Here is a 23299-nt window from a genome sequence, read left to right as displayed (position 1 = left end):
AGCAGAGAGGACAAATGAAGGTGCATGTGCCGTATGTATTTCCTGTGGAAGACAGGGGTAGGAAGCTGCCTGACAAACTAAGCCTTTTTAACAACAGATGATGGAGGGCATTCAAAGATCTCAGTGAACTTTGGTTCAGAACCCTGCAGGATAAATCACTGGGCAAAACCAGCTTTTGTCAAAACCTAAAAGCAGCCAGATCCTGAAGTGCAGATGGGACTTTACTCCTCTTTACATCTTTCCCAGTGCTACTTGCAGGACTGTGTATTAGAACCACTTTATGACATGTCCTACTCAAATAAAGCAGTCAAGCCAGTGTTAACTTCACTGAGGTTACTCATAATATTAGAACTAGGAACATATTGAAGTGCTACATTGGACTAGAGCCTAATTGCACTTTTATAGCTTTTGTTTAAATTAAAGGCTAGCTAGAGGTGAACAGCACAGCATTCAACAATTTCATGCATTTAAAAGTTAAATGTTAATAATAGTTAGAATCATGGAATTGTCAGGGTTGGAAGTGACCTCAAGGCTCATCCAGTTCCAACACCCCTGCCATGGACAGGGACACCTCACACTAGATCAGGTTGCTCAGTGCCCCATCCAGCCTGGCTGTAAAAAACTTCAGGGATTGAGCTTCTACCACCTCCCTGGGCAAGCTGTTCCAGTGTCTCACCACCTTCATGGTGAAGAACTTCATCCTAACTTTGAATTATTTTGGCCACTTCAGCAAACTCCTGCATCCTAATTTAATTTTGGTTACATTTAGAAACCAAAACCTTTCTAAAATATCCATCCACATTTATTGTCTAGCACAAAGCTAATATCTAGGGCCCACAGCTGACAGCAGCAATACCCCTTCAACATATCGGGAGTTTTGTATTTATGAGCTCTTACCCTAATTCAGAAAAACAGGCCAGCATATGCTTACTGTTCACTCAGGGTGACAGGAATTAGGTGGACAGCCTAAACCAGGCAACATACTTCAACATGGTTGTGAATTGGAGTGGGCAAAGGACAGAAGCTGGTCCTTTACTCACTCTGAGATGCTACAGCCATTGTAGACTTCAACATTTGTGTGCTGCTCCTGTCCAAACCTGCCTGCTGAAAATTGATTCCCTTTTTCACTCTATGTCATCCGGTGTTTTTTCCTACTTAGCCACAGCTCATGGACATTTTGAAGTCACATCCTCAGTGTTTGTAGATTGAAATTAATTTTCCATCAGAAAGAAACCTAGAAGTGAGTGCTCTGCACTAGGGGAACAGATTATTCCCATTAACCGTCTGCCCAGCAGACCGAGTCTGTGTTCACAGCCATGCCCTTCTTCATCCCTCATCTACAGACAGACACATTCAACCTGTTCCATCCAATTTGCTCAGACCTGTACTTGGAGAAACACTTTCCCCCCCACTGCTTCCAGAGATTTCCAGATCTGTCAGGCAAAGGAGGTGAGTGTTCCTCTATGAGCAAACACCAACTCCCTGTCCCTTGGGTGTGTGGGGGTTAACACCACCCAGGCAATAAGCCAATGGACTAGCTGTAGGTCATGAATTGTTTTCAGGCAGTGCAGAAAATATAGCGGCAAAGCTTCAATGCCATTTTTATCTTGAGTTTAATGTAAACTGCACCATGACCCTCTGGAAGAACTGTGTCCTGATGGAACATCCACAGAGGGGAGGAAAGCTTACTCCAGTTGCTGAATGAGACAACTGCTCATTTGGTGGATGGAAATAAATGAAATTTATGCCTTTCCTCTGGAATTTTAGGGGTGCAGTCTAACTTTGTAACAGCACCCAAGAGTATTTTAGTGCAATGCTTTAATTATTATAGCTGCTATCAGTATTCCACCATTAGTCAAGTCTGAACTACTGTCTCTGCCAGAAAGGTGTTTCATGCTACCCTGGAGGCCAGACCAATGCTGGGTCATTCTGAAGACAAAATACATAAATGCAGACTAACAAAAGTCTGGGAGTGCAGAATAAATAATATCCTCATCCCTTGGAGCCAAGAAGAAAATTAACTAATTAAGGAACTACTTGACAACCTGAAGGCATCTTACCCAGGTCAAATGCAACTCCAGAGGGCTTAGTTTCCCTAGATAAACAGAGCTTTGTGCATAAGCAAAACACAGAGATGAAATCTCCTCTAATTTAAAGCTGCATAATGCCTCACTCATAAATCCTGCCACACAAGCAACAACAACAATTGCAGGTGCACTTCTCAGACCAAGGGGATTTGGATTTTGCCTGATGTCTACGTGAGAATTGTCCTCATTTTCTCTATTTCAGACATATAAGGAGATGTGCATTTGTGCTGGGACCCCAGCTCTGCTGTTCCTCTACATGGAATGGCTTCTTGTCTTTGCCTAAGTGATCCCTAAGAATATATATCATAATTCTATACAGAAAACAATGTTGCCTCCTCTTTTTTCACTACTGGTAAACATCTGCTGAGCAAGGGCCTTCCAGCTTGCTTTCTGGGGAGGTGAGATAAGAAACACAGAGTATTTTTCCAAGCATTATTTTCATGTACATGCTAATCTGTAGACCAGAGGTGGTCACAATAATTTACAGAAGATTCTTAAGAAATTACAGCCCACACCACATTTCTTTGCAAAGAGCAACTTTGTCTCAGATACTCACTGATTCTAGCTGTCTTTCTAAGACAGAGAATTTATTTGCACACTGAATGAAAAAAATACCAATGCTAGAAACAAGGAGCATGGCCAGTGACCCTGCCTCTGCAATACTAGTTAGCAGCTGCCAGCTGAGTTTCCCTAGTGCTCACAAGACTATCCCTCTCAATGCATAGAATCATCGAATCATCAAGACCCACAAAGATCAGGAATCTGATTTTACACTACATTTTACACCTGTCTCCTTCTGCTATGTGGAGAGAGAATGCTTTTTGCCACGTTGGAGTTCTCAGACTGTGTTATGCAGCTCCACCAGAGTTATTTAAATGTCTCTGGACAGCCAAGAAATAGAGATAAAGATCAGTCTGGCGCTGGTTTTACAAAGGAGGCATCAAAGCACAGGCCTGGAGTTCCTGCTCCTCAGGGCTTGCACCCTATTTCAAGAGAAATATCTAGGTGGGAACATTTGACCACTGCAGGATTTCTTGTGGCCAAAAGGATGCAGACTAAAACTGAACATTAGTTTTGTATTCAGGTATCAAATTGGTCTGCTAAAATTTTAGGGGAAAGAGCACACAGACTGCATGGGAAGCAACAGTTCCTGGACCTCCTTTGGAGTTGCATGTGGCAAGGTGACCTGGTTTGCCTGTGGTTTATTTCTGAGATCACAGCAGAAGGTTTAGAAGCAATACAACGTAAGCCAAGAGTTTCGCAGAAAGCTGGAGGAGCAGCAAATAGGGATCCCATACATCATAAAACTATCAAACAACTTAACTGGCAGGTGCTGTGTCAGGGAAACAAAAACCTTGCAAAGCATCTAGATCAAGCTAACCAAGACAGTGAGTTTACATTTTCTAGCTGCCTGCAACTGTCAGGTTATTCCGGCTCGGGGTAGCTTTAAGAGTCTCTCACTTTTATTAGCACTAAATTCACTCAAAACAGGAACACAGGCAAAACAAGCAAGAACTGACACTATTAAAATGAAACACTGTGTCAACTTGGAGTTCACAATTCAGTTTTATTTCAGACAGAAGTGTAAACTGTCTGACATTTTGGCCTGTTCATGTTTTTATCACAAAGACACAAACAAGAACAGCAAAAAAAATATTGACATAATTTGACCTGCAGCCTTGACTTTCTTATACCAGCAAACTTATCATAGAATCATAGAATCTTAGAATCATAAAATCAATCAGGGTTGGAAGGGACCACAAGGATCATCTAGTTCCAACCCCCCTACCATGGGCAGGGACATCCCACACTAGATCAGGCTGGCCAGAGCCTCATCCAGCCTGGTCTTAAACACCTCCAGGGATGGAGCCTCAACCACCTCCCTGGACAACCCATCCCAAGGCTTCACCACTCCTCATGTCCAGTCTGAATCTCCCCACCTTCAGCTTCATTCCATTCCCCCTAGTCCTGTCACTACCTGATATCCTGAGAAGTTCCTCCCCAGCCTTCCTGTAGGCCCCCTTCAGATACTGGAAGGCCACAATAAGGTCATCTCAGAGCCTTCTTTTCTCCAGACTGAACAGCCCCAACTCTTTCAGTCTGTCCTCACAGGAGAGGTGCTCCAGCCCTCTGATCATCCTCATGGCCCTTCTCTGGACATGTTCTGGCATGTCCATATCCCTCTTGTAATAAGGGCTCCAGAACTGGAACAGTATACAAATAAAATAGGAACTAAAAGCAGCCAAATTCTGAAGTTGTAGCTGGAAGGCATTTGAAGATCACCCATGTCTCATGTCATTGGCAGAACTAAGTTTGCATGCACATTTTAAGAAAAAAAAAAAGGGGAAATATCTTCAGCTCAAACCATGAGAAGAACTCCTTCAAAGCCATAAAAGGTTATCAGGAGTAGTGTAACAGAGTTACATGTAAGTAAACATGAAAGGAAAATAAATACCACTCTGACTTCATTGCCTGACTTGTTCTGCTACTTCTTTTTATCCTGTAACATGATATCCTGGAGTGTAACATAACATGACAGCTTAGAAATGTACAGGAGTACTCTTTTCTCTCTGGAACTGATAGTGGGCATGGGTCATGGCCCCCCAGGGAGGGAAATGAAAGAAACTTAGAAATGCCAACGCACAGCTGCAGAGAGCTGCAAGTCATGGCTGGATGTCAGCAGTGCCCCTGCATTACAGGTATGTAATTACTTGTGAAAGAATTGCATGCACAATTTGATGACAGCACTCCACAATTACTCTTCTTTAGGAGGAAGTACTCCTTCTGCTGTGAAAACTTTGCAGCTTTTTGTTTTCAAGTTGAGTGTGATGGGTTATGCCCATCCTGGAAGTGGGGGTGGGAGGGCTTGTGAGAGCATTGCACTCCCTGCAGGGGGTTTTCCCCCTGGGAAACTAAGTTAGTCTGTGATACTCCCCCCCTCCCTGTCCAGCAAGGCTATAAAAAAGGGGGACACTTCAGCCATCAGCTCTCTTGGCCCCTGCCTTTGCCTGGACAAGGACTGCTGCTGGTTTCCCTGCTTCTCTGCTACGTGGTCCTTCCTGCTGCACCTATGCCTTTGCAAAGGACTGGGTTTGTATTTCATATTTCTTTTTTCCCATCCATCCTTGTTCCTTACCTTTGTGAACCCTACCTGTATTCTCTACCTATCTACTTCCAAGCCACATCCAAATTATTTCTTGGGGGATTTGCTCCTTTCCTTTCTTTTCCTCTCTATTGGGAAAGAGCAGGGGGAAGCGTGGGAGGGATTCTCAGCCTGGCCCCCATCTGAGCTCTGAAGTCCCAGTTAAGGCTCAAACCACCACACTGAGAAAATTACCACAGATTCTAAAGAAGACTTAACAACAACAACAAAACAAAAACAACAAACAAATAACTAACCCACCCAAAACATTGTGTTTAAGGCTCCTATAAATGTGTATGGGGCACATTTAGTCTTATGATCTACAAGGAAAATTGAGGGATGCAATGCAGCTTTCCCCCCACCCCCTTTCCTCCCAGCTGAAGACTGTGCTGCCTCCACAGCTGCTGAGTGGGGGCCTTACCCAGGTTGCCTATGCTGGCAGGTCATTCTTCAATATGTGTTGCTAATACAGAAATCCCCTCTTGTTGCTGTGTGCCTTGGAGCATTTAACATTTTAGACTGGATTCATCTGAAATCCTACTTAAGCTGGCTGTCCTGGGTTCTGGAGGGAAAGACCTCCAGAGGACATTACACAACACACATCTTAAGCAGTGCTACCACGTTGTCATCTTCCCCATTGACTATAAAGGCAGCCTGGTTGGTCACCTTAAATTCAATGTCTAATTTTTTAGTCAGTGTTATGCAACCCATCTGAGGTAAACTATTCATGTATTCAAGAGTACCTTCTGGTGCAGACAAATTGCAGGGAATGGCTTCCAGGCTTACTGCATTTAAACACAACATTGCAATCAGTTATTTTTTTCCGTGCTCTGTACTTAATCAAATTCAGCCTCCACTAAATCTACATTTATTAGTGCTGACAGTCATGCAGAATTTGCCTTCAACAATTAACATACACAAAAGCACTGCAAAAAACAAAAAGAAGTAGCAAGAGGAAAATTACCACATGTGAACGTAAGGCGGGGTTTTTGGAACAGGTTGCTCCGTTTTTGTGATTCTTTTTAATTTAGCCTTGTTGTTACTTTCATTGTCTCCTGGGCCAGTGATAATAATTGAGATCTATATTATAAGCTTTGTAGTATAATTAAAGTCACTGCTTAATTGGAAAGCCTAGCTAGCACTAAACATAAGGGAATCAATAACGCATCTAATGGGGAAAGCCAGAGAAAAGCTGCATTGAGTTTTGGAAATAACTGAAATATTGCCACACGTCCAGCACTGCTTCTATGGAGACAGCAGAAAGTCCAGCTCATGTTGATTCTCTGCTGAGAAGTCATGTCCTGATAAAATATATTGGTATTCTCTTCCCAGACCTATAGACGACGGAGACTGGAGTCAATACAGCTGACCAATATGATCGAGTATTGTTCCAGTATTGTAGGACTATAGTGCGAGTATAGTACAGTAAAGCAAAGAAGAAGAAGGGAAAGGGAAAGTGCATATAAGAGAGCTTCTACAACTTATATAAACCCGGAGAGCATCATTAGCATAGCTTTATTGGTTCCCTATGAGTGACCACTATTATAGATTATTGGTCCAACTACTAATGACACAAGAGGTTTGCTGATGCAGGTGCATGTCCTGTTGTTCCAAGATAACTTTCTATGCTTATAGCTACCAGTGTCCTGTTTTAGTTACATGCTGCAGGCACAGCACTGTTTTGCTACACTGCTAGCTGGCTCTGCACTTATGCTGAGCATGGCCTACCACCATGTCAGGCTCTAGGCCTACACTGCCAGATCGCTCACACTGCTCGTCGCTGGCATTGCCACAGGGCCCCTTTAGGGTCACCCACACCTATGCACAAGAAAGCAGAAGGCAAGTTATCGTAGTGCAGCCTGAGCAGTCTCATGGTCCTACCTCATAGTCATGCCCTGCTGCTGGTGATCAAGCAAAAGGAGTCTGTGAACCTTCCTGATGATGGTCTGGAAAAGTAGTTGAAGAGTTTCTCAATAATTTCTTATGATTATTGGGAAAGATGGTGAGAGTTTTAATGTGTTCCTCAGTTAGCCTTCTTATTGGAGCAATTTAAGATTGCATAACTAATCAAATACTCAAAAACCTAATGGTGACCTGAAATTTTGGAGGCAAAGCTTTCAACCCACATTCCAATTCATATATGATTATTTATGCAAAGCAAGCAAAAAACCCCAAACCAAAACAACACAACAGAGGCTGGGGGAATCACGAGTGGAACTTCCTGTGTTCTAGTTTGTGCCTATTGTCCCTTGCCCTGTCACTGGGCACCACTGAAGGGGTCTGGCCCCATCCTCTTGACTCTCACCCTTTAGATATTTATAAGCTTTGATAAGGTCTCTCTCAGTTGTCTCACTTCCAGGCTAAATAGCCTTTCCTCATAAGAGAGATACTTCAGTTCCCTAATCATCTCTGTAGCCCTCTGTTGGTCTCTTTCCAGTAGTTCCCAACAGTACTCCAGATGTGGCCTCAATAGGACAGAGTAGAGAGGAAGGAAAACTTCCCTCAATTTCCTGGTCACACAATTTTTATACATCTCAGGATACCAGCTCATGGTTAGCTTCTTGTCTACCAGAGCTCTTTGGTCCTGTAGTATCTTCCTGAACAGGGTCAAGTCATAAGTACCGGTCTCAGTGAGAGTTGTGGAGCAATAGCACAAATAAGGAGCACTGGGTACAAAGCAGGCTGGCAGTACCTATGGTTCACATGGAGTTTCCTCCATGGAAGGAGCAGGTGATTTTTTCCCCTCCTTTAAGAGCTTTACACAGTTCCAGTCTGAGTCCTTTATGACCAAAGAGGAAACACTTCCCAAAATATAGTGATAAGCCTTTGGCACACACAGGAATGTAGAAATAAGCACAACTGGCCCAGAGGCAGCAGTGTGAGCAAATTTAAGTTGTCAGCTGATAGATATCCCAAATGAACTGAGCCAGAACTACAACACTAAACACTGTGCAGCTGCTGGTCAGAGCCCAGCTCTCCAGTGAGGAAGCAGCAAAGGGATTTACTCAGTCCCCACCAGTTCCTTCTGCTTTTGGACAAGACAGAGAGCCAGCTCAAACTTGGGTAGGTCTCTCTGAAGCTGTATCACCAACTCTGCACTTAGACAGTGTGTGTGCAAAGGTGCTTAGGCTACTTATAGGAGATTCACAGCCCCAGGCAAACATTCAGCCTGTGTAACTTGGCAAAGCTGGTTGAGATCTATGTGAAGTCCCAGAGCACATGTACACACATGCCCCCTTTGTGCTGTTCAAAATCCACATCTGCACATCGATTTGGGATCTAATTAAAACACTTCAGTTAGTTTCATCCCTTACTCCATTTCCCTCTAATAAACAATTCCAATCTGTTGCCCAGAGGTAATTCCGTCTGCTCCATTTCTGTCTCTTTTTTTTCCCCTTCTCCCTGCTTCAGCTTATGTTATGTATTCAATTGGAGTGGCTAAAAATGTTTTGTTTTGGCTTGGTTTTGCTTTTTATTTATAATGGGGTTTAGATTTATTGATAATGGGTGCAAAAAAAACAACAACCCAAACCAGCACCCAAATCCAACACAAACCCAAAGAAACAAAACCCAAAGGACAAAACAAACCAACAGAAAAAATAAAGTAAAAACACTTTCCCCTGAAAATATCAGCATAACTGAAATAAAAATGCTGTGCCTGTAGTGTGTTTGTCAAATATTGCCAGCTGATAAAAAAAAGGAATTGCATGATTTTAACCAATGCTTCGTTTTACTGTGACCTGACATTGACCTGAAAGTATTGGTAGGAGTTTGTGATAGAAAATTCAGTATTTTAAAGCTAATCTTATCCAATGAAACAAAATGTTTCATTGGTCTCCACATTTTGTTCAAATCCCCATTTCACAACAAAAGTTCAGTTTGCCACAAAATATTCTTTAGTTGCCATTTTCCGCTCATCAGAACTACTGATTTCTCAGAAGCTCTGGGGCTGTCCCAGTTCAAATATTCCTTGCAAAGGGACCCATTGCATTGCACTCTGGTTAACCTGGGAGGAATCCTAAGGGTCTGTTTTAATTTGGAGATTCTTCTGTCATTTTTCTAAGCAGTGCAAAGAGTACTCAGTGTCCCCAGAGGATCTGAAAAGTGGGTCATGAGGCAGAGCAAGCTGCAGAGGTGGAGAAATAATACCAGGTCTAGCCCTTTCCAATCCACTGATCCAAAAGCTGATGCTCTTTGAAAGCCATCTGCCTTCCTGCCCTGCTTCTGCAGGGACATTCAACACAGATGGGCAAAGGAGCTGCCCTCTCTGCCAGCCTTGGGCTGGAGCCATCGTACAAGACACAGAGAACTTACAAAGCACATACATGATTTGCCTAGAGAGAGCTGCTGACTGGTGGCTCAAGTATCACAGCGACTCCACAAAGCTCTACCACCAAAAGGAAGGATAAAAAGTAAAGGTGAGTTCCTTGTGGTCTCAAACAGCTTGAGCTTACCAGCTGCTGAAGGACAATCTCTTACATAAAGGCTGTTTTCTAGCTGCTGGCATCATACTAGCTACTGTTATTAAATCCTTGAATGAACAAATCAGAGGTCTATTTACCAAGTCTGCCCCCTTGATAGCACTGTTTGATCAATTCCAGAATCCTTTTTGATGGGTAATTAAAAAAGCTTTTCCTTAGGTATAGAGTGGAGTGAACCATTAATTACACTTCAGAGCCCTAGAGATGCAATTCCTTTGGTATTGTGAAATGTCTACAGCAAGCAAGGAAAATGTTCACCTCTATAAAAGAACTGAATAAATGAAAGTAATTTCCTCAAGACCCAGATTCCTCCGCTTTTTATGGCTAAAGACTTGAGTTGCCTCAGCATTAATAAGTTTGTTCTTTAAGGGCTGAATTTTCTCAATACAAATATCCATGACCATAACACAAAGAAATATCTTCTCTGGCTGCTGGAGCCAGCAGGCTGAATCCATATATCAGTGTTATTGTTATCACCGAACTGCCACAATGCACTCAGCATCAAGCTGCACAAAGAAGATCAGTTAAATTAAAGATCCTCAGCAAGCAGTGACATTCCTTGTAAAACCCAATTTAGCCATTATGGAAGCTCTGGGACTGGATTAACTTTTCTCCAAAGTATGTATAATGCATCACAGCAAGTGGTTTTGACAAGTGCATGTGTGCATATGTGTGGATGTGTCCTGAGTGTAAAGAAAGCCCAGAAGTTACTTAAGTTTCATAGTTTCATAGTTTCATAGTTTCATTCAGGGTTGGAAGGGACCACAAGGATCATCTAGTTCCAACCCCCCTGCCATGGGCAGGGACACCCCACACTAGATCAGGCTGGACAGAGCCTCATCCATCCTGCTCTTAAACACCCCCAGGGACGGGGCCTCGACCACCTCCCTGGACAACCCATTCCAGGGTTTCACCACTCTCATGGTGAAGAACCTCCTCCTCACATCTAGCCTGAATCTCCCCACCTCCAGCTTCATTCCATTCCCCCTAGTCCTATCACTACCTGATATCCTGAGAAGTCCTTCCCCAGCCTACCTGTAGGCCCCCTTCAGATACTGGAAGGCGACAATTAGGTCTCCTCGGAGCCTTCTCTTCTGCAGACTGTACAGCCCCAACTCCCTCAGTTGCAAAGTCAAGTGATAGAAAGTTGGGAAATGCCAGATTTACAGGTGTTCGACCTGTTTAATTCAATCCTTTGCAATCCAGCCTGTGCATCAGATTGAACAGGGGAATTTATGGTATCCTGAGAGGCACTGCTTATGCCTGAAAGCATATGGTTAGTTGACACTTCCCAGTGTTCCAGGGTGCCACACACCATAAAACAAACAGCTTTTGTAAATCTGGAGGCCTTTCCCCCCACACCTGTGAAAGAAAGTCCCCAGGGTTTTGTCTTGTTCTGCATTATTCATCTTTGATAAAGTCAAAATCTGCAGTCATATGTGGCTGTAGAACCTCTGCCTTCATACTCAATTGGGAAGGACTGAGCCTGATCCTTTGTTACTGGAGCACAGGCAAATTTTGTGCTATAGCTGGCAGCAGTGAAGGCTTTTATTTCCCTAAGAGGACAGATGGATGGCTGCTACCACTCCCGAAGCCCACTGTAGCAATGCAGCATGTCCCATCTAAACCTGTTCTCTTTCTCTACTTCCAATACCCCTAACAAATGAAGCCACCAGAAGACAAATGACTATGCAGAGGGTTATGTGGCTCTGGGCACCTCTATTCACAAGTGTGGGATCTCTATCAAAATCTCAGCTGTGCTTCTCCAGATCTATTTTTGAGTGTTTAGGCAAGCATTGGCCCTTTGACATTATGGTAAGAAAGGCAGGCACACAGCCCAGCAGATTTCACAGCATTCCCATGGGCAGCACTCAAGGCTGTTATACATCATTTCATCCTGGCAGAGATAACTGATACTAATATGTGTGCTGGGGGTTTCCCACACCTATACATAATGCTCCTTGGCCAACTGTGAATTTCTCTCCATGAAGTACTCAGGTTTATGTGATCACAACACTCATTTTGACTATGCAAGAGCGTACACAGAAGTTAATCCAATAACATTTCACCATTTTCCCAGAGAATCACAGAGCAAGCTCTAGCTTAGCCATGTGCTTCCAAGGGAAAAATAACCTGTTCCATACAAGACAGGCTTCTCTTTCTTCCATTGCACAGGAGAAATAGTGTGTGTTACCAGGGGCTAGAAAGTCCTGCTAATACTTTACTTCTGGGAAGAGAGATCAGCACATTAAATGGCCTGAGCTCTCTGCAACATTTTGTCCATGGCTCTACAGCCCTTGACAAACTTCATCAGACTGGGGAGCAAACATTGGGCTGCAGCAGAGATGTGTAGATACCTATCCTGCTTCATCTGCCCCTTCGTCTTGTGGCTTACCTTTTGCTCAAGAAATGGCTTTCAAGATTGGTATCCCTGCCTGTGTGGCAGGGAATGGAAGTGATTCCATAACAAACACCAGCATTTCCCTTGTAGCAAAAATCATCCTGCAAAATTCTTTTGGTGTTAATGTAGACTTCACACTCACTGAAAAATGGACTCTAGAATCTAGATCCTTAATGACAGTCAGCACTAACCAGACCACTACTTTGGAATTATTTGTATGTATTTGTATGTCTGTCCTCTCCTATGAGGACAGACTGAAAGAGTTGGGGCTGCTCAGTCTGGAGAAAAGAAGGTTATGAGGTGACCTAATTGTGGCCTTCCAGTATCTGAAGGGGGCCTACAGGAAGGCTGGGGAGGGACTTCTCAGCATCTCAGGTAGTGATAGGACTAGGGGGAATGGAATGAAGCTGGAGGTGGGGAGATTCAGGCTGGATGTGAGGAGGAAGTTCTTCACCGTGAGAGTGGTGAAGCCCTGGAATGGGTTGTCCAGGGAGGTGGTTGAGGCCCCATCCATGGAGGTGTTTAAGAGCAGGCTGGATGAGGCTCTGGCCAGCCTGATCTAGTGTGGGGTGTCCCTGCCCATGGCAGGGGGGTTGGAACTAGATGATCCTTGTGGTCCCTTCCAACCCTGACTGATTCTATGATTCTATGATTTTAACAGAAAACAAGATTTTCACCACTTTCCACTGAATATACAAAACAAAATCTCAGGTCAATCCAACACTAGGGTGATTAGCTAAGCATTTCTAAATACTTATCCATCAACCATTACAAATCCTGAGTATCCTGCTCAACACTGAGCTCAAACACATTTCATCCCTGCTGCTTGATTCCTGCATCTTCTCAGAGCACTCAGCTGCACTGTACTCTGCTGCGTCAAGGCAAAAGTCACCAGTAAGGCACGCATTACGATAGAGAAATATCATCAGCACAACTCTAAAATCAGCCCAGTTTAGGTGAAATCCACCAAGAAATGAAGAGAGTGTTCAAGGTCACATTGAATGAACTCTCAAACTGCTGGGGAGGTTTGCATTGCCAAAATTGCAACTTCTCTATATCGCATCTCTCTTGAAACAAAGCCTCGCTGGAGATAGCAATCCACGGTATGGTTTTGAACTCGTTCCCCAGGGTTGTCTGCTTTCTACACAGAGACAGGGCAAGCATTCAAGCTGTGGGAGGTGCAATATCAGAAAAGGGAAAAAAAAAAAGCTCAGACATATTTATTACACCACGTTAGGATCAAACTATAATCTTGTAATTATTGTGTGAATTGTAATCACAAGCAAGCAATTTACTGTCACCGCTTCGCTTTGGCACACGAACACGACGTGCACAAAATCTGCTGCTGTCTCCTGCACTGACTTAATGATTCCTATCTTGAAGAAAAAGCTTCAGAGTTAAAAGGAATCTCTGCACTGGCAGCAGCAGGTGGGAAAGCAGAACACAGTGTGAGCGTATGGGAAAAGCATCTCTAGCGCAGGACTAACCACCCAGGATTGTCGACTTCACTGCAGCTGAAGGACATGGAGGTGACTCCAATTTAGGAGCTTTCATGGTCACGCTGCCTGACTCCACACCTACTTAATGTAACATATTTTTTTAATTTGCTGTGTGGGGATGAAAATACCTCCTGAAAAGCAATTAAACTGCAGAATGTCTACTGAAGCTAAGCTAGTAGATGGAACAAAAGGCTTATTCTACCGGAATAAGACAGCTGGCAACAGCCAGGGTAGAGGTCAAAGATAAAATAAACAACAAGATAGGATTTCTGACCAGATTTCTTTTGAAAGAAGACTAACCCTGGAATATTGCAAGTCCCACATCTGCATAGCAAAATCATGTTTACTTTCACAAACTGTGACCATGTTGTGCAGACTTGAATATAAATTCTCCTGGTTCATATCTTCAATACCTACTGGTGTGTGTAAATACATAGATCTGAACATTTTAAATGGAAGTCAGAATGGGGAGAAAGCGTGGTTTAATACTTTGGGATGTGAGTCCAGATAAGTGCTGTTATTCATAGACTGGTGATGGACTTTGTACATGGCCTTGAACATTAATTCTACCCTGCTTCTCAGTTTAGAAATGAAAGGTCCTCCCTTTTTAACAGTGAAAAGTTCTGGGAATGACATGAATATAAATCACAAGCAGACTGAGAAGGGCACACCTTGAGTACTGTGTCCAGTTCTGGGCCCCTCAGTTTAGGCAAGATGTTGACTTGCTGAAACACGTCCAGAGAAGGGCAACAAAGTTGGTGAGGGGTTTGGAGCACAAGCCCTATGAGGAGAGGCTGAGGGAGCTGGGGTTGCTTAGCCCAGAGAAGAGGAGGCTCAGGGGAGACCTTATTGCCATCTACAACTACCTGAAGGGAGGTTGTAGCTGGGGAAGCTGATCTCTTCTTCCAGGCAACCAGCACCAGAACAAGAGGACACAGTCTCAAGCTGCATCAGGGGAGGTTTAGGCTGGATGTTAGGAAGAAATTCTTCCTAGAGAGAGTGATTGCCCATTGGAATGGGCTGCCTGGGGAGGTGGTGGAGTCATCATCATCGGGGGTATCACAGTATCACAGTATCACTTAGGTTGGAAAGGACCTTGAGGATCATCGAGTCCAACCTATCAACACAGACCCCACGACTAGACCATGGCACCAAGTGCCACGTCCAATCTCCCCTTGAACGCCTCCAGGGTCGATGACTCAACCACCTCCCTGGGCAACCCGTTCCAATGACGAATGACTCGCTCGGTGAAGAACTTCCTCCTCACCTCGAGTCTAAACCTCCCCTGGCGCAGCTTGAGACTGTGTCCCCTTGCTCTGGTGCTGGTTGCCTGGGAGAAGAGGCCAACCCCTTCCTGGCTACAACCACCCTTCAGGTAGTTGTAGAGGGCAATGAGGTCACCCCTGAGCCTCCTCTTCTCCAGGCTAAACAATCCCAGCTCCCTCAGCTGGAGACTTGATGGAGTGCTTGGTGCCATGGTTTAGTTGATTAGATGGTGTTGGATGACGGGTTGGACTTGATGATCTTGAAGGTCTCTTCCAACCTGATCTATTCTATTCTATCTGTTATCATGAGGTTGAAAGATGTGACCACTAGACAAGTTAGCATACAAAGCTGGACCAAACAAAAGTGGTTTTCCCAAAGCCTATCTCAAAGATCTGGAGGTTTAGTTCTCTCTAACATATAATTGGAGCATCTACACCAAGTACAAAGTCAAGCTCAGCTTTGTCTTATGGCTATGATGCACAACTATCACCTGTTTGGTAAGAGGATGTGGTACTATATATCATCAAAGAATAGTTTGGATTGGAAGGAACTCCAAAGGTTGCCTAGTCACCTCACTGCATGGTGAGTGTGGACATCCTCTTATGGTGGATAAGAAGAGGCTGATTAGGTAGGGAGTGAAAACTGTCTCTCAGTAGTAGAGTGAGATCTTCCAAGATAGACTGTGTATGAGTAGTTGTGTATTTGAAGAGGTCAGAGAAGAAAAAAAAAGCAAGCTTCTCACAAGGAAATCAGAAATTTCTAATAGGAAATGGCAACCAAATGACAGCCAAGGCTCCTCCCATACGAGTGGATAATGTAGTAAGAGCCTCTACCTTCTCCAAACTTCTGCTCATTTTTCATAGTAAATCTAGTCTGAAGGATTTTTTCCTGTGACTCATAAATATCTAAAGACAAGTGTTTCAATTCCAGTATCTAGACCTAACAAGAACCTCTTCACAAGTGTCAGAACACCACAAGGAAGGCAGTTCTGCCAGTACCTTGGACAGTTAATCATGCAGCATGGTCTCAGGAGATTCCCAAAACGGGCACGTCAAAAAGCTTATTTGAAAGCCTCATCAAAGCTTCCAAGTAAAACTGTGGAAGAGTATAATCACTGCATTGCAAATGCCCCCCGCTCCTGACAGCTGCTGAGATAGATTCAAGCTCTGTAACCTTTGCTTCCGTACTTCCTCCTAGAGCACTACCATTTATTACCCATCTGACTACAGCAGCCAATAACAAGCCAGGTTAAACTTCACTGAGTTTCATTTGGACAAACTTCACATTGATTTTAAGGGTCATTGGACAAGACCTGATGCACACCTCAAACATCTGCATAACTACAGGCTACTTTTTATCTTCAGAATAACTTCATGATGGATTTTTATGACCCATCAAGAGAGCTGGAGAAATGTGCCCATTGGACAAGTCAGGATATTTGCATCAACTTGATATCAAAGCAATATCTATTTTTTTCTCTTTGCCACTTCTTTTATCTAGGTCTTGTTTTATATAGCAATTGTCTGAGAAAACAAATGATGAGTCAATGCTTCTGAGATGAGATTCGTATGTTTAACATCTTTGTTGGTGACATGGACAGCAGTATTGAGTGCACCCTCAGCAGGTTTGCTGATGACACCAAGCTGTGTGGTGCAGCAGACACACTGGAGGTAAAAGAGACCATCCAGAGGGACCTTGACAGGCTGGAGAGGTGGGTCTATGACAGCCTCATGAGGTTCAACAAGACCAAGTGCAAAGTCCTGCATCTGGGTCGGGGCAATCCCAAGCACCAATATAAGCTGGCCTTGAGAGCAACCCTGAAGAAAAGGACCTGGGGGTGCTGGTGGATGAGAAGCTCAGCATGAGCCACCAGTGTGCACTTACAGCCCAGAAAGCCAATCACATCCTGGACTGCATCAAGAGAAGCATAGCCAGCAAGTTGAGGGAGGTGATTCTCCCCCTCTACACAGCTCTGGTGAGACCCCACCTGGAGTACTGTGTCCAGTGCTGGAGCCCCTATTACAGGAAGGATCTGGACATGCTGGAACATGTTCAGAGAAGGGCCATGAGGATGATCAGAGGGCTGGAGCACCTCTCCTATGAGGACAGACTGAGGGAGTTGGGGCTGTTCAGTCTGGAGAAGAGAAGGCTCTGAGGAGACCTTATTGTGGCCTTCCAGTATCTGAAGGCGGCTACAAGAAAGCTGAAGAGGTACTTTTTAGGATGTCAGGTAGTGATAGGACATGGGGGAATGGAACAAAACTAGGAATGGGTAGATTGGATGTTAGGAAGAAGTTCTTCCCCATGAGGGTGGTGAGACACTGGAACTGGTTGCTCAGGGAGGTGGTGGAAGGTCCGTTCCTGGAGGTTTTTAAGGCCAGGCTGGATGTGACTCTGAGCAACCTGATCTAGTGTGAAGTGTCCCTGCCCATGGCAGGGGGGGTGAAACTAGATGATGATTGAGGTCCCTTCCAACCCTAACAATTCTATGACTCTGTGTAGCATAGCTAATGAAATTTGTAGTTAAGAGAAAGTTTTTGTTTTGTTGGATTTTGTTCCTCACAGCTTGAACTGCCTAAAACTCTTAATTCACTTGCAATCTATTCGCAGAGCACAGCTGTTTTGCTTGGCTAAACTTTTCTCACCACTTAATAAGATACTTTTTTTTTTTTTCTTATTATTTAACTTTCAGTTCTGCCTAGGAGCCCCAGTGGGTCTTTTAAAACAGAAGATTATTATTAGAAATTAATTAAGTATTCTTTTCAATTCTGTCTCCTGAGAGCAACTAGGCCTTGCTGCTGATCTCCTCTGCATTAAGACATTACTGATTGTCATTCGAAGGATGGCAGTGAGGATGTCTCAGCTGGAAGATGCATTACTCCATAAAGATGAAAGATTTGAAAGACATTTAGCCCAAACCCATGATAAATCAGTAAAAATATCAAACATATAATTGCAGCATCAACCACAGCACAGGCCTGTGAAGGCTGTAAAAGTGGAATAAAAATAAACACGCATTTTGATGACAAAAAACCAAACAAAATCTTATTGCAATTATAGGACCCTGATGGATTGCTCTTAGTCTGTGTTTCAGCACATTGCAGACCTTGACTGAACAATTGAAAGAATATCAAAGGTAGTTACAGAAAAGACAGCTGAGTGGATGGTTTGGGGTTTTTTAAGTGGCCATTGTCTATAGAATATAAGTTGCCACTGCCCCACTGTCCATTGCCTATGACTACAAGGACTACACAGAGAAGGTTCCCACCCCTGATGGTGGGTTCAGCTGGCACTAAATGACTTTATAAGTGAGCCAAACCCAATAAGCATCAACATCCTGATGTAGGTTTTGATCTGAGGCCTTGAATATGCAGCTTAATGAATTACTCATAGAATTAGCAGTGCATTTAACATGGCACTTCATGCTTGAGATGATGCTTTATAATTTTCACTACACTCAGGGATATAACTACCATTGTACTCTAACCAGGAAGGGATGTGAAGAGAAGAATGCTACCACAGGTCAACAGAACAGCAATCAATCACTTAGTCTTCATGAAAGCATGGAATTCCACTTACTTTTTTGGTCTGTAGTCAGGGATGGACCTGTCCAGTGATATTCTGTCACTGAGCTGGGCATTGTAACCGTATTCTTCATACTTAGTCTCTGATTCATGGCTATCATCTCTCAGGGTAGCAGCCATTCCCCCCTGGCCCAAACCTCCTGGGCCTTCAACTAATCCCATGGGCTTTGCCAGACCTAAATAAAAGAACAAAAAAAACCAAGTTGTTAATATAATGGAACTGAATCTAATATCTTCCATGACCACAGAATGTTTTTAGATAGATGAGGTCTGAACTCTCATGAAACTCAGCTCTGAAACCTTCATGGCTCTGTGGAAATTATCCCCAGCTTTTCAAACCAAAGTCTATAGCAACACATCTTGTAGCATTAGGGCATAACTATTAATGAGGAAACTATAAAGAATCAATTAGCAGCTTTCATAGTTTCCCCTTTTTTTTCTGTGTAAATCCCTGGCAACAGGAATCTTGCTCCCAAACATTCAAAAAAGCCTCATTATCCTTAAGATAATTAAGATGAATTTTGCTCATAGGAACTGGAGGCCAGGCCCTTTCTCAGTATAGCCCTTTAGTGTTCCATTCATTTTAAGAGAGATATGTTTAATTTCCGCAACATGTAGATCTGACAGTTTAATTCCATACTAATGGCACTTCTGCAATAAGTTTTGGAGCTGAGGTACCTGGTCTGTGGCTCTAAGACCACCTGCAGCTCTTGAGTGGTTAGGTTTAGTTCCCATACTGGGAATGCAGCTAGGTAACTGGTCCTGTATTTCCTACCCAGCTGCTACTGAGTAGGAAATACAGGGTAAATATAGTTTCACTGTGAGAGCCATTTGGACTCAGCCACACAGCTTGCCCCACCTGTTCCCACAAAGATGTGCTAAAACTATCAGGGAGCTGACACCATCTCTCACCTGAGGACTACTCTATATTTCCTCTGTCCTTCAAATATGTTATGTGAGATACTCAGTTCTGGACAGCTTATAGGATCATTGAGTTTGTATAGACTTGACCTAAACCAATTAGGCCCATTTGGTTAGTGGTGGAGTGATAGCCAGTCAGCAATGCATTTAGAGGCTTCATTCACTGGCATATTACTGGCCTCTCTAAACCACATACAAACCAAAACTAAACTGACATAAAAAATGACCACATTGCCAAGAACTCCTTCCACAGCAACAAGCATTTAACTTGGTGCTGAATTCCCTTAAACAAGCCCCTCAGATATCCTGGGTTTAACGTCCAAGCTTTCTTTTCCAAAAGGCTCACTATCAACAAGTCATTAGGAGCAAAGTAGTTATTTATAATAGACTTGAAAATATCATGCAAATATCCTCCAAATAATTCATAAGGCAGAGGAAAACAATTAGACTTTGACCTGCTCAACATTTTCCAAGTGAAGACTTTTTCAAGAGGAAAATGTCATTATTACAACTAAACAATTACAGAGAAAAACAGAAAGAAACTGCCAGCACTTCCCACTAACAAACACCCAAGGCAGTTCCAAAGCTGGGACTGGCTTCTCCAAGCCATGACAGAGTCTGGGACAGTTTAGTCCCTTGTGAAGGAATGTCTCTTGCACCTCATGGCTAACACTGTCTTTGCCTGTTACAACTCCTCTGCTTAATTACAAGACAGAATGGAGAAGACAGTGGTCTGAAAGAGCCATTGGAATGTGCTGCCCAGGGAGGTGGTGGATTCAACGTCCCTGGAGGTGTTCAAGAGGGGATTGGACATGGCACTTGCTACCACAGTTTAGTCATGAGGTCTGTGGTGACAGGTTGGACTTGGTGATCTTTGAAGTCTCTTCCAACCTTGGTGATTCTGTGATTCTGTGAAAGAGTACAGATAGCATTTTCTGCTTGAGTGTTTATGAGAAAATCCTGCACTAAGGTTAAGTGCAGCACTACAAATTGTTTGAACATAAAAGGACCAGCAGTCCTCAGGAATTTTGGTATTGGATTTCAGACACTGCTGGCAAAAACAGATACCTCATACTGTAATCAGTGATCCTAAGTCAGGACAGATCTTACTTGTATTTGTCTTTGATGCCTTCTTCATGTTCCTCATCATCAGGCACTGAAATGCTCAGCTGCCTCAGAATGAATCATGAGTCTTAGGAGGAGGAGCAAGGACATAAGAAGAAAATAAAGACTCTCTACAGAAAAGCATTCTTGCCATGGTCAAACTTTTGAAAAATCCAGACAGCTCCAAGCAGTTAAGCCTAGGAAGTTGTTGAAAAGAATAAAAACACAAGAGGCTTATGCAGCCATGGTATCATTACAGGCGTGCGGGGGGAGGTGAACTCCAACTCTCACGAGCAAGGGAAATTGAACAGAGGCAAGAGCAGAAACCCCACAGGCCACACACCCATGAGGGGAAAGTAGAAAGATAAAGCTTCAAAACAGCATTTTTTTCTAGGGTATTGTATTACTGGGATACAGAGAGAAAAGACCAAAACACTGAGTTCCTGGGACTGATACTGATGCTTAATCAATAACCAACTTCTTCAAAGCTGCAAGTGAAACAAAATGCCAGGGAAAGTGAAAGACATGCTCAAGGCTAGGGTAGGTGGTATTGGCAGACAGCTCTCTTCTTCAGTCACACTGCCAAACCAGGATTTTGGACATTTGGAAATGCAAGACAGAGCCCTCCCACTGTTTAATGACTATTCATTTTCTGTAGGGAAATTGGAGAACAAGACAGTCATGGTTGCTGTTGAAGCATAACTACACCACTTGAAGAATAGTGTTGCAATTAGTGGTTTCAAATAAGACATCCTTTACCTTCCTAAGTGGAGCACTTCAATACATGTTAAATATTTCTGGAAATGCTTTAGGGAGCTCCAGTTTGAAGGAAATTGTACCATTTGCCCCTTTTGTTTCAATTTAGGATGGGAGGCTATTTGACACTTGGACTGGCTTTAGTGTTTAATATTACTTGCTTTGGAAAAATTAGAACAGAAGGGCCTAATGTTGTCATCCTTGGCCTGGTAGCTAGTCCTTGCTCAAGTAATTACAGAAACTGCATGTCTGAGACTCTAAATCTCTCCCCACCCAGAAGGAAGACTACAGCAGCCTAATCTTCATGCATGATACAGCCTTAGATTTAAATGATCCAAACAGCAAGCAGTGGTGCTGCATGTCTCTGCTTTGCTTGCCCAATATACAGCATCCTAAAGAGAGGTGGCAGGGCTCAGTTTCAGAGAAATGTTAACAAAAGCAAAACAAAAGCACAGAGGAGCCTTACTAAAAAGCAGACAAATTAGGCACTGGAGAAGGTAAAGAATCCAGAAAACTAAACACATCATAATTCCTGTGTCCTTGAAAGACTGTCATGTGCAAATGCATTTGTTGATCATTTGGAATCATCTGGGCTGGGTTCTGCTGCAAGGAAAACTGAAGATGACTTCTAATTGACCTGCTTTGATGAAAGGGTCTCCGAGATGTGGTGTGCTCATTTGATGTTAAGCAACAATTTAATTCCAGTAGTTGAAAACTATTCTTTATTCTCTTGCAGTTCACAGAACAAAACACTTGAGTCTTTATGACACTAGTAACAGGGGAGTTAAATTTTCAACCCCCAGGAAGCATCAAGTACTTTGCTATTTGTCTAATGAAAGGATTAGATAGAGAACCTTTCAAAGCAGGCATACTGGCAATTATTTCATGTGTCTTTTCCCTGGATCTGATATTCTAGCTCTTCATGGTGCTAATCTGATCTTGTTCTATGAAAGTCATCATATGTCTGACTTAATCTCAGAACATATTGCCTTGAGGTCTTTTCCCATTCATTATCCAAATTGGAGCAGCAGCATCTTCTCAAAAAAAGTTGATCTTAAGAGATGAGATCAGGAGAAAGGTGATGAGAAACAGTGTACCCCCAGGTATGGCTGAAGCAGAGACTGCTGGTGAACCAGACACAACTTCCTGTAGATCATCTAGTCCTTCATCTGAGGTGTCCCCAACAGTCTGGGACCATCAAAGAGAAACATCTCATCAGTGATCTTTCATCATGGTGAACATGGGCACAATGCCTGGGAGGATATGGAGGAGCAGAACACTCTCCAGCAGTGCTCCCACAAGATGCACAGGAGGGCTGCCAAAGGCAGTCAGAAAAGAAGTTATTTGTGCCCTAGGGCTTGGGTGTTTTCTGCTCATTGAAAACCCAGACAGCCTTCAGGGACAGCTCAAAGGAAAAGTCATTCCCATGACCTCTCTTACAGGAGCAAGAGGGAAAGGGATACATTTCTGAAAATCCTGCTGCTTGGCAGAGACACAATTGCTATTGACTTTACATGCTAGGTGTCTAGGTCCTACAGTGATGGGGAGCAGTATAAAACTTAAAAAGCACAGATGCAGAAGTGCTTCTGGTTCATCTTCCAGCATATACTCTGGTTTTAACCAAAGCTGATCAGATGAGAGCACCTTTTGGCTCTCTTCTTTGAAAGCTTCTTCCAGACTTCCAGATCCTCTTTTCTTTGTGTTACCAGCACCTATTTCATCCATTTTTCTATGCCTTGTGAAATCCTTGTGGGCAGGGTAGAGCAGCATTGCTGATAGTGTAACCCTGTGGCTCCTATCAGACACATGGATTCAAATCATGCTGCCAGCTCTGAAATGGTAATGGGCATAGGGGAAAGAGGGAACAGTGGCAATGCCCAGTGAGCTGCTATTTTTAAAGCTGTCTTGTCTTTAGATTTTGAGACTAAAAAGATGTACAGCCCATACACTGGGATCAGTCATACCCAATTCAACGCTGCAGATGACAATGAGGTCACAAATAATTACTGTCTGTCAGTCATTGCAAATGTATTGCTCCCTCACTGCAGACAGTTCTGT

General features: G+C 43.4%; 1 protein-coding gene across 2 annotated transcripts in view; it reads right to left on the bottom strand.

Moving 5' to 3' along the window:
* GALNT9 (polypeptide N-acetylgalactosaminyltransferase 9) overlaps nucleotides 1–23299 on the bottom strand; it is a 175172-nt gene that overhangs the window by 128543 nt on the left and 23330 nt on the right. For both annotated transcript variants that reach the window (XM_068157365.1, XM_068157364.1), the window contains one exon: nucleotides 18456–18636. In XM_068157365.1, the coding sequence (XP_068013466.1) occupies nucleotides 18456–18622 (167 nt within the window). In that variant the 5' untranslated portion in view covers nucleotides 18623–18636. The remainder of the gene's footprint in view (nucleotides 1–18455; nucleotides 18637–23299) is intronic.

The sequence above is a fragment of the Melanerpes formicivorus genome, unplaced genomic scaffold, assembly GCF_026170545.1.
Source record: "Melanerpes formicivorus ecotype bairdi unplaced genomic scaffold, bMelFor1.0.p_v2 SCAF_36, whole genome shotgun sequence".
Classification (NCBI taxonomy): Eukaryota; Metazoa; Chordata; class Aves; order Piciformes; family Picidae; genus Melanerpes; species Melanerpes formicivorus.
Note: the sequence above shows the minus strand (reverse complement) of the source record. Positions and strands in the feature narration are given on the sequence as shown.